At 43.2% G+C, this 11,601-nt stretch overlaps 1 protein-coding gene across 1 annotated transcript in view; it reads left to right on the top strand.

Moving 5' to 3' along the window:
• The first annotated feature begins 1,393 nt into the window (after positions 1-1,393).
• NIPAL2 (NIPA like domain containing 2) overlaps positions 1,394-11,601 on the top strand; it is an 81,789-nt gene continuing 71,581 nt past the window's right edge. The window contains exon 1 of the mRNA XM_042923451.1: positions 1,394-1,518. Within this exon, the coding sequence (XP_042779385.1) occupies positions 1,411-1,518 (108 nt within the window). The 5' untranslated portion in view covers positions 1,394-1,410. The remainder of the gene's footprint in view (positions 1,519-11,601) is intronic.

Genomic DNA, 11,601 nt, shown 5'->3' with positions numbered 1-11,601 from the left:
ATTAATTTGAAATAAATGAGCCTCTTAAAATTGCAAGTAGTTAGCTACCATATTAACTGTTCCTTGAACATTTTGGGTGCTCAAGCAAAAAACTGCAGAACTTGCTGATTACTTGTCTTCATACTTCTCTACCTAAAATGATTTTTTTTTTCTCATTTCCTTCTCTCACCCGTGCACTTCCCCTAACAAACACTGAAAACTTTCTCCCAGTTTTTCCACTAGGCAACTATTCTCTTTTCATGAAGGTCTCTCTGTAATGAAATCATGGCAGTCAAAACACGTTATGTAAGAAGAACCTCAGCATTTTGTGAACAAAAGAATTGTAAGTTCCAGTGCTTCAGGCAGCAATATAGAATCCTAAAAATCTCAAGATATCTTACAAATCCTTTGTAGTAACCCAGTAGAGTTAAAAAAAAATTTTTTTTTTACGTTTTATTTATTTTTGAGAGACAGAGAGAGAGAAAGAGAGCCTGAGCAGGGGTGGGGCAGAGAGAGAGAGGGAGACACAGAATCTGAAGCAGGCTCCAGGCTCTGAGCTGTCAGCACAGAGCCCCCATGTGGGGCTCGAACTCGCAGACCGCAGATCATGGCCTGAGCTGAAGTTGGGTGGTTAACCGACTGAGGACACCCAGGCGCCCCCCATTCTAACTTCTTATATCCAGTAGCTGGCAAAGTTTCAGCAATTCCTTCTGGTTCCATCGGAAGGAAAACCCATTTCTGAAAGAAACGTTGGGGTCCTCCAGCTACCGCAGATTCCTTCCTTCCTTGCAGGGATATTTACTGAGGACCTATCAATTGTTGGCATTGAGATGTAATCGATCCAACCTTTATTCTCGTGTTGCTTACAGTATTTCCGGGAACTCGTGACTTTCCCACATACAAGCAACTTTGAAAAAGCAAGTGAGAAAAGTCATAGCTGGAGCTGCCAGGTACAGACGGGGCGAAGGGAGGAAGGTGGCTGGCCGCGCTGGGTTGGATGCGTTTGTCTCCCATTCACTTCCGTGCGCTGCTGCCCGAGCGCTGGCCGGGGCTGGCAGCGAGACACCTCCCTCCCGGCCCTGCAGGTGCGGTACCCCCCCCCCCGCCCCGAGCGCTAGGGGGATCCGCCCTGCGCGGTCTAGTGCGCCGCGAGCCGTCCCGGGAGGCCGCGGCCGGCCGGGCTCCCCGCGGGCACCTGGCGCGGGAAGACTGAGGCCGCGCGGGGCGGGAGCCGCACCTGCCGCCGCGCGGGGGGCGGGAGCCAGGTGGCCCCGGCGCGCCCGCCGTCCCCGGCGCCGAGCAGGAAGTGGCTCCGGCGCGGCCGGGGCGCGGCCTCGGCAGGGCGCGCCCCCTCCGCGGCGCCTGGCGGAGCGGCGGGGCCGGGAGCGGCCGGAGCCCGAGCCCGAGCCCGAGAGCCGGGAGCGAGCCCCAATGGCCGCCGCCTCGGCTGCCGTGGACGAGCTGTCCCGGAACTTCACGTACGGGGCGCTGGGCGCCGGCAACGGCTCCCTGTCGGGTGCGTGGTACCGCAGGAACCAGGTAAGGGCCGGCCGGGCCCGTCGCCCGGTGGGGACACGGGCGGGGCCGCCCGCCTGCCGGCTCTCAAAGGACACCGGGCTGTGATGTTGCCAGCCGTTCACTTAACTGCCCCTGACTGGGGAGAGCGCGGGCGCCCCCGCCTTCGTCCCCCGGGGCGTCGGTCCCTGGGACGGGGGCGCAAAGGTCCGCGGCTGTGACCTCCGCGGGGTCAGTCCTGAGCCTCTCGGTCCCGAACACTCCCGCCCCTCCAGCCTGAATCCGCCTTCTCCCGGAAGGATTCTAGGAGTGTGGGGTGAATCTCTTTCCACCCATAATCCACCCCCCTCCCAGGATCATTTTACAGTTAAAAAAATAATAATAAGTGACACTCCATTCTCAGAAGCAGGGAGCTCATGAAGGGCAACCAAATGTCACCTCCGTGCAGATGCTCTGCGTGCGTGTGTGTCCCCACAGTCTCAGCAGACAGCTTTTCCATTTCCGTGCAAAGAACACCGGTATTCTCGGGTTGCAGTTGCAAGACTCCCTCCTGTCTCACCGGAGCATTATTGGGAAAACATCGTCGGCCTAAACAAGGCCAGTTTATGCTGGAAACATACATTGAACGAGATCAAAAGGGATTGGAGCTTTCCCTTTCTTTCTGGCTTGGTTTAAGATCAGAAACACAGTTCTGGGAGCCCATCCTCTAGCCGTGTTCATATTCTTTCAACTGGGGGCCCGTGATCTTGATGTAGTGGATCCCAGGCTTCCACCTGTGATCATAAGTGTGTTTTGTCTTGTTCTTTAACAAATCCGTGGGCCTTCTTATTTTACAACAATGTAATCAAACTGGTTGTTACTCTTGGTCTAAATCATGTTTTCATCAATAATAATAGGGCTAGCATTCCTTTTATGCTGGAAAAGCGTTTTGAATATGCATTTCTAAAATGTTAAAATTTTGTTTTCAGAAATTTAACACAGACAATTACTTATATAAAGACAAAATAAGCATGTTCACCCTACTAGTTTTCAACAAAGAGGAGAGTTATTTGCTTTAAATCTGTTTTACCGCAAAACATCCTAAAGTAGGAAAAATGAGGGGACTTTGAGCCTCTTTGTATGTAACCTATTGGACCTCTTCCTTCACAGGAGTTACAAAGAAAAGAATTGCTTTTTATGGGAAGCTCTTTGAGTCTGTTAAACGATGCCTATGCTCATATAGATTATAAGCATGTTACAATGTGCTTATGCTAGAAGTACTCCCAGTAAAGGTTTAAGAATGGACTGTTTTTCTTTTGGTAAAGAAATTAGAGGGTCAGTAGTTGTGACCTACAATGGCATCATCCAGAACAGGAAAAAAACATTGTTTTCACAGTGGAAACCCCTGTAATCAGTTTTCTTTGATGTTTCCTGGAATTCAATATTGTCTTGGCTCTCTAACATCAACCACGTTACCACGTGACATAAATGTGAGGCCTTAACTTTATGTTTGCAAGGTCTAACTTGCCATTGACAGTATATATTTGTACAGGTTTAAAAGGGTGTATCTAGGATATGTTCATTGAAATTACTCAGCTGACATCTAAACTATAGCTCATTTGAGGTAAGATTGTATCAACTTTTCCCATTATTGTATAAATTTAGGCCATCTTTTAAGACTTACAGGACTGTGAAAATTGATTTTTTAAAATCCATTCAGCAAACATATTATTGAGTGCCTCCAGTGCTGGCCAGGTCAAGTAAAGATAAAATGGAGTCTTTTTTTTTTTTTTTTTTCTTTTCTTTCTTGACATAGTTGAATGTAGATGACTGGAAATGGGGGTGGTTCCAGAAAAACAAAGTGTGAGATACAAGTTTAAGACGCTCCCACTCAGAATTAGCTTTGGTTGCTGGATAGTCAGGGTTTAATCAATTTTACCACAACTAAACTATTTGATGACAGTGTCTATTCGCCAACAGCTCAGTCTCTCTCTGTCTTTCCAAGTGATAACCATCAGACTGATAAATTAACCTTCCTCATAGAAAAAGACCAACACTTTCACATAACAGATGAATATTTAACAGTGGTCTCTTAGCATCAGTGTTGTCCAAGGCAAAAACGTGAGTGCTTCTAGAGGAGGAAATCTCAAAGCAGGTAGTAAGTAGCAGTTCAGTGGGGAAAATGTTTTGGGGAACCAGAGAAGTGAGGTCTTTGCCCCTTTTTTGGTCACTCAGGAGTCTACCTATGAAAGTACAGACGCAATAGAATTCTGTAAAGGTATTTTCTTCCTGTTCGACCCACAAGTTTTCAGTATAAAAGGTAATATTTCTAAGATGGTTATTGAGCCCCCTGCTTTGTACAAAACACCGTAGTCTTCAGATCCAAACCCTTCCTTCTAGGAGTGTTGCTAGGTGCTTGGAGAAATGAACTACGCAGGTAACTCCAAAAGCAGGCAGCATGCTTTAAGTGTCACATGAGTGATATAAAGTCCTAAAGAAATTCGGAGCAAGGTGGCTTTTCGTAGGGGCCATCAGGGGTATTTTGTGGAAGGGTGGTATTTAAGCTGGGCACTTAAGGGTGGACAGAGTTTCACTGATGGAAGTGTACAGGTGGAAGTCATTCCAAGAGAGGAAAAGTCTGGGGACCAAGGACAGACCATGAGGCCGGGTCAGGTGTCTTTTTGAATATTTTTGTACCTGGTGTACAAGTCAGTAGCCATTCTGGTTGCAGTGGAGCATGGAGACTGTAAGGTGGAAATACAATTTGGGGTCTTAAATATGGCCATGGATTGCCTTGAAGGACTGGTTAAGAAATCTGGACTTTGTAGACAATGGGGAGCCATCGAAGGCTTTTTGAGCAAGGAGTGTGAGAATCAAAGCCAATTAAATAAAAGGAATTTAAGGCTAGCAGGATGCAGAGGCCTCAAATTGGCTAAATCCAGCCCACAGATGTGTCTTGTTTGACCGGCAGAGAGGCTTTAAAAAATGTTTAATACATTGCCAGCCTTAAAAGCAAGTCGATTGTATATGAAGTTTCAAGTTTCAATGATCTCTTTAAATGTTAGAAGTTCTAGCAGCACTTGGCCCTCTTCCCCACCTGTCCCACAAGCTAACTACGCATTGAAGTTCACAGTTTAGAGCAGCTGTGCTCCCCACCTAAGACCCTCCCTTTGCTCTCATCTCTTTTACCTACTGGCCCCCGTAGGCATTTATTTTGCAACCAGTGTTAGAGGCTGTAGTCTAGTCTCTGCTGTGAACTAGAGAGTGTGGTTAGGCAAGTAACTCTGGGCTTCAGTTTCCTTTACAGTAAAACGAGGGTTGGAATAAAAGATCTCCAGTCTCCCTTTTGCTATCTGATTGATTAAGTAGTGCCAAACCAGCAAGGTTGTGGAAGGAATGGACAGAAAGGATGAATGTAGGAAATATTGCGAAGGAGGGGTTTTGACCCTGGTTCTTAAAGTTTAAGCATGTTGCTAAGTATCTAAATTCACAAGGACATTGTCAAAAAGGTTTATTCTGCATAGGGTGAAATGAAAATTCAGAATTTTTTATGTCCTTTATTTGCACTTTTAATTTTCAATGGCTTGAATTTTTAAAGTCAACATATTTAAAGGAAAATTGATACGACTTGGCAGAGAAGAGGCAAAACCAAGAGACTGACGTCGTTAGTTATGCATTTACTATGTAACACTTTATAGCTGTTATCTCAGTGGAGCCCCCCAACTACCTCCTACGGTACAGATTATCTTCCCTGTTCATGTAAGGAAACTTGTGTTAAATAATTTGCCTCTAGATCTTACAACAAGTAGGTCTAACTACAAGCTATTCTTATTCCTTGCCTGAAGGCCATTGCTTAGAAACTAAGACTTGAAAAGAATGTGGTGTTAAGAGGAAAAATGAGGGGGGAATGAATAGGGCTTGTTTCATTGCACCAAAGAAAAATCACATTGAGTTTTATGTTGCCCTTTTATTAATTTTGCTTTGCTACCATCTATTTCTTTTCTGCTGGTAGCTCACCTGGCTATCTCTTAAAGAAAGAAAAGTGCCCAAACTTATAAATAACCAAAGGACTGGGTAGAGGTTGCTGGTCCTTTCCATTTGCTTCCCAAGAAAAATCCCTTTTTTGTTTTGTTTATGTTTATTGGGGTTTGTTTTTTGTTTTTTGTTTTTTTGCCTTTCTTATATATCCAATGTGGCATTTTCCCATTACCAGGTTTTCTGTGAGATGCATGTATTATGAGGCAGCAAGAGGAAGGAAGAAACAGGTTACCTCAAAGCAACTATATCAAAGCTTTCGTAAAAAAAAAAAAAAAATCATCATCATCATCATCATCATCATCCCATGGTTTTGTTAGAAGAAGAGTCTTAATGCCTCTGTGAATTTGGCAGATAAGATGTTTGCATTTCAATCTACCTGATATCCTCCTTATGGCTTGATTTATACTAACTAGTTATAGTATTTGTATTGATGCAATCAACAAAATTCAGGCTATGGGAAACTTTGTCATTTTATAGGTTTAAATGGTCCCATTTCTTCAAAAATCATTTTTACAACAACAAAAAAGGGAGAGAATGGATAGAGGAGCTGTAGATTAAAATAGACCTAAAAAAATAAAAAATAAAAATTAAATAAAATAGGCCTAAAAACCCTATCTGAAAAAGGATGCACACTTGGGTGATAAAACTAAAGGGAAGGCAAGAAAATGATTGCAGTAAAGTCAGGCCAGTGGTTCCTTGTGGGAAGGGAAAGGGTTGTGATGGGGTGAGGCAAAGGGAGGGCTCTGGGTGTGTGCCCAATTTCTGTGTTTTGATCTGGATGGTGTTATAAGAGTGTTTACCTTATAATAATTCATTCAAGTAATTTACTCATCTCTGTCATTCTCTCTGTGGTTGTCTGTATCCTACAATTTTTTTAAGTTTAAAAAATAATATTAGCATTGCTACAGCTGTTCAACTTACATGCTTTTTACCCAGGTAGACAATGGTATACCATATACACCCGGTGGGAAGTGGTATGCCATTGTCACTTTGCTTAAACAAACAACTGAGAATTATTTAGGCAGTTTCTTTTTAAGATGTTGATGATTGTTCAAGTTGGCATTTGAGAGCTTACCATGGAAGGGATGATATTCCCCTAAACTATCCTTTTTGGTTTTGTATAGTGCAGTTTTAAAAGCTCAGTCTTTTTACCAGAGGTGTTGGCAAGTTTCCTAATTTCTCCAAATCTTGGCTTTCTCTATTGGAATGGTAATAACAGTATGCCACATACTTTCTATGGTTGATATAGGAATAAGAAAAGATGATGTATGGGGGCGCCTGAGTGGCTCAGTCAGTTAAGCACCTGACTTCGGTTCAGGTCATGATCTCACGGTTCGTGAGTTCGAGCCCCATGTCAGGCTCTGTGCTGACAGCTCAGAGCCTGCAGCCTGCTTCGGATTCTGTGTCTCCTTCGCTCTCTGCCCCTCCCCTGCTCATGCTCTGTCTCTCTCTGTCTCAAAAATAAACACTAAAAAAAATTTTTTTAAAAAAGAAAAGCTAGTGAATGTCCAGAAGTTAGCAAAGTACCAGGCACAGAGAAAGTACTCAAATACTGGCTATTATTACTAGTCGTATTGCAGTCAACCTATATTATAGGAAATGCCATGAAATATATATTTCTAATAATTAGCAATTGTTGGACTTAGTTCCTTGTAAATGGAAAGAAATAAGAGAAATCATACTAGGTGTTTGAGGTAACTTTTCTTTCTTTAATCTAAAACCACTGACTTCTCTATCCAGTGCCTTCCTCATTCCCTCTGGTGTTTGCTGCCCCTTCACTCTCCAAACGTATTCACATTCCAGAACACTTCCTAATTGCAGTAATTTCCTAACTGGAACGCTTGGTATCTTGAAGCACTAAGGCAAGGATTCTTCCTATGGCTTCGGCCGCTTTCCAGACTCCTGGGCTGGGGAGATGGCTGTGTAGCACTGGGAACAGTGACAGACGTGTTTGGTGGCAGCAGTGTGGTCACAGTACCAGACACTGATCGTAGTTTAAGCAGAAGGACCAGCACTCCCAACCTGGGAGGGACTGTTAATGTTGAGACTTCCGTGCCATTTATTTCAGCTTGGGTGTGCTTGTTTATTTGTTTTCTCCCAAAGACCCAACATTATTCCGTTTGCACCTCTTGATAATTCATCTCCCACTGTGTTCCAGATAAACCTACCTTTTCCATGAAGTAAAGCTCATTGCCCAGTCTTTCCTGGTCCACAGAATGTCCTGATTGCCTGGAAGCTGGAAGGTAATAGTCCACGTCCCCTCACATAGTTCCCTGCCTGCACTTTCTCTTGTCACTTGCCCAGCCCTTGGTCATTCTTGGCATGGCCTCCTGTCATCTTTGGCACAGTCAGGAGGTACAGACTATTCCCTTATATAAATACAAGCTAACATATGCTTCGTCCTGAGCGCCGTACCTCACCAAGGATTGTGTTTGTCCTGGCCTGACCCCTTCAGAGACCCTGGCCTTGACAGGTCATTCCTACAATGAGAGTCCTGCTGCTTGCCTGCAGTCTCACACTGGTTTCCTAAATCACCCACCTCTCCTTCTGTGTACCCCTCCAACTGGTTTCTTCTTGGAGTAACTTGGACCACTGGCCTTTAGTTCTGTCTTCTAGCTTAGCTTAGCTTCCCTACCAAGAATGTTTTGTAATTAAGAGACCTTAGTTTGCAAGTCACAGAAAACCTGACATTAACTGCTTAAGTAAAGGAAAATTGATCAGCTTAACATGAAAGTCCAGAAGAACTCTGGGTCCACCTAAGCCTTGACCCAGAGGCTCTAAAAACATGGTGAAGGCTCAGTATCTCACTGTACTCTTCAACTTTTGTTCCTTTGTTCCTTTTGTTCCTTTTGTTCAACTTTTGTTCCTAGAGTTTGTTGGTTCCACTTTTAGAAGATTTGCCCCACTAGCCCACATTCTCCCTTCCACTTCCAGGAGGGGAAGCTTGACTTTCTCAACCGATGAAAATAAATGGGCTTTAGTCTGACTGGATGAGGTTAGGTCCATGGCCTTTCCCATGCCAGTCACCAAAGCTAGAGTTACTGGGCTTGGTGTCCCCGAAGAATGTGGGAAGGGCTGGCTGCGAGAGGGGTCCTATAACCAAGAAAAGGAGTTACTATATGGCCCTAACAACAGTGTCCTCCTGCGGATTATGGTCTTCTTGGGCAACTCTCAAGCTAACACCCTTTGCAACTCATCTAGGACCTTCCTTTTCTGTATCCTGTCTCACATGAGCAGCCCCCAAAAAGTTGCCTCCTATTTAGCCTGCTTGTCTTTGTGGGTGAGACCTGACTAGTATAATCTCCTTAGAAGCTTAGATTATAAGATCAATTTCTAAAATATTTTTATTAGCACAAGGTCTAAGTGGTGGCTTACTTCACCCCTCACACACCTTCAAAAAAAAAAATCTACAAAGGCCCCCTCTCTTTCCTATTGATGGAAAAGTCAAAGGGAATCATTTGGCAAAGGTAGTGTACCTTGCTTAGTCTCTATCTTGACTCTACCTGCTTAGAAATTTCTTTACCATCAGCAATCACCCCTTCAGTAAGTTGGAAACTCCTAAAAGTTTAGTGGATTTAGGTGAAAAAAGGTATGGTATATGAAGGCAATACTGTGTGCAATCCTAGAAGCCAGGTTAGCATTTCTAATATCTCATTCGAGTTTGGTGTTAATCCTGTGAATTCTGGGTTTTTTTTTTATTTCTTCTTCAGTCTCTGGACTTGTAGATGTCTGATTGTTCCAGGGCTGTTAAGGACATAACTTTGTGTTCCCTGTTGTCACAGCCCATATTGAGCTTGATCAGCTAATCAACAAATGAGAGCCTAAAATGCAGTCAGTATTCCACTCAATAAAAATCACATGCAGAGAGCCCTTCTTAACAAAGCAGCGTTGGACAGTGATGTCAAAGAAATCAGAAAACATGGACCATGTCCTCAAAATGTAGACATATATATGATGTATCATATGTGTGTGTGTGTGTGTGTGTGTGTGTGTGTGTGTGTGTGTGTATTTTGTGTGTGTGTGTATGTGTTTATGAGAGAGAAAAAGGGAGAGGGTCAGGGAGAGGGAGAGACTGTTTTATAATTACTTGATAAACAACATTTGAAGGCTGGTGTGAAGCTACCCCTTGCTTATACTATCTGATGGACTGTTTACATTAAGCTTCCAGACTAACATAGTACAGGTATGTATTTGTAAATAAAAGAGCCAAACAGAAGAGGAAATACTATCATATACCTTTAGATATGGCTCTCTGAGTCACAGCAGTGGAGAAGTTGAGTGGTTCTTTGTGAGCAAGGTACAAACAGACCTCATATTATAAGCAGCTGCCACAGCCATAAAGTAGAGAAGAATTGTGAGTTATATGTAGAATGTTTTATTAATCTTTGGAACTACATTTGCAGACCCAAATCATAGTCACTATCATTGGCCCGGAATGAGGAGCTTGGGGATAGGGGAAATTATCTTGGCTGTGAGGAGTGGCCCTTTAGAGGTGATGAAACGTGCAAGTCACGGTGCCTAAGCGGTGTAGAAAATTTGAACTTGATTCCTGCCTTCTGTCAGGAAGATCTGGTGTGGTGGGTGGTAAGGGCCACAGAAGTCTCTGGCAGAAGTCTGTCAGAGAATGGCAATGTCGTTATTTCTCCCTCATATTGAGGCAGAAATTCCCCTGGTGGCTGATGCCTGACTAGACGACAGAGTTCAGTCTCCAGGAGGATGGAACTGACCAAACACAGAGTTCGAGGCAAGCCAAAGGCCTTTCGCTCTTCAGAAGGACAGGTACCCCAGAAACTCAGACAGGTGTGCAGGAAGGAGTTATAACTATGAGAGCTCTCAGGTTCGCAGCTTTAGGGTGGAAAGCCTCTTCCACACCCTAGGCTGGCCCTGCAAAAGGCAGACTGCAATCTTGCTTCTTTGAAGACAAGGGATTACAGAGTTTTAAAATTATTGTTATGAATGTGTCCTTGCAAAATTTGAAAGTTATGGGACCTTATATCTGTCTGGATGGAAACAGTAGCATTCTTTGTGTTCAGCATGTCCGACTTTGTTTCAAAGATTCCCTTCCCAACCTTATATGAGGTTGATCTGTTTTATCATGGAACCAAGTTTAAGACTTCCTGAATTGGTATCTCACCTCTCTTGACTATTGTTGCTCTCCTTTTAAGAAAGTGTTAAAAGCACCCAAAGGACATATTATTAAATATATTACTTTTCCCATAAATTTTTTCTACTGTAGCTTAAATTTCTCTAAGGCAAAAAACATGATGGCTTCTTGGTAAGCTTAGGAAGGCTTATCCTTAATGGAGTTTGGTTTTTAAAAATAATGAATGTACAATTATGTAAGTAAATGTGTTCCCAAGGAAAAGACAAAATGTAATAGTTCTTAATTGTATGAGAAGGCAATATGTTGGGCTTTTTCTGCCTGGGTTTAAGGTTGATTACAAATTGGCATGGAACTGCTTGTAGGATAGCAACAATATACTGTGTTATGTAATGCACATCTATTCTTTTGGCTTTAAGTCACCAGATTTGGATCCAATATCATGAGACTTTTTCAGGATAGAAAGGTAATAACCTTATAGCATACAATAACCAAGATAACAAATTAAAAATCTGTTCATGCCTGAATATTTTTCTTTCTTTCTTTTTTTTTTCACATATGGGATTATAGTTTTAACTCAGTTTGGAGTATTGCAGACAACTCAATTATCTACAAGGGCAAAGGAAATTAGTGGTAAGAACAGTCTAACCCATTCAGTAATCCAAAAAGCATTACATATTTCAGGTTGTCTCCAGTGTTTACCACTATGAATATGAAGATTGTTTCTTCCTGGCCCTATTGTGATTAACTCTCCCATTGCCCCTGCTTCTTCTCTGAATTCCTGAAGTAGTCTCCTGAATGGCCTTCCTGTTCTCTGGTCTTGCTCTGTGCCAGTCCATCCTCCACACTGCAGCCAGAATAAGTCTTCTGCTTTTTTTTTTTTAATGTTTATGTATTTGTTCTGAGAGAGAGACAGAGAATGTGAGAGGAGGAGGGACAGAGAGACACACACACAGAATTCAAAGCAGTCTCCAGGCTCTGAGCTGTCC

Source organism: Panthera leo, chromosome F2 (genome assembly GCF_018350215.1).
Source record: "Panthera leo isolate Ple1 chromosome F2, P.leo_Ple1_pat1.1, whole genome shotgun sequence".
Lineage (NCBI taxonomy): Eukaryota > Metazoa > Chordata > Mammalia > Carnivora > Felidae > Panthera > Panthera leo.
The sequence above is the reverse complement of the archived record's forward strand: the minus strand, read 5'-3'. Positions and strand labels throughout refer to the sequence as shown.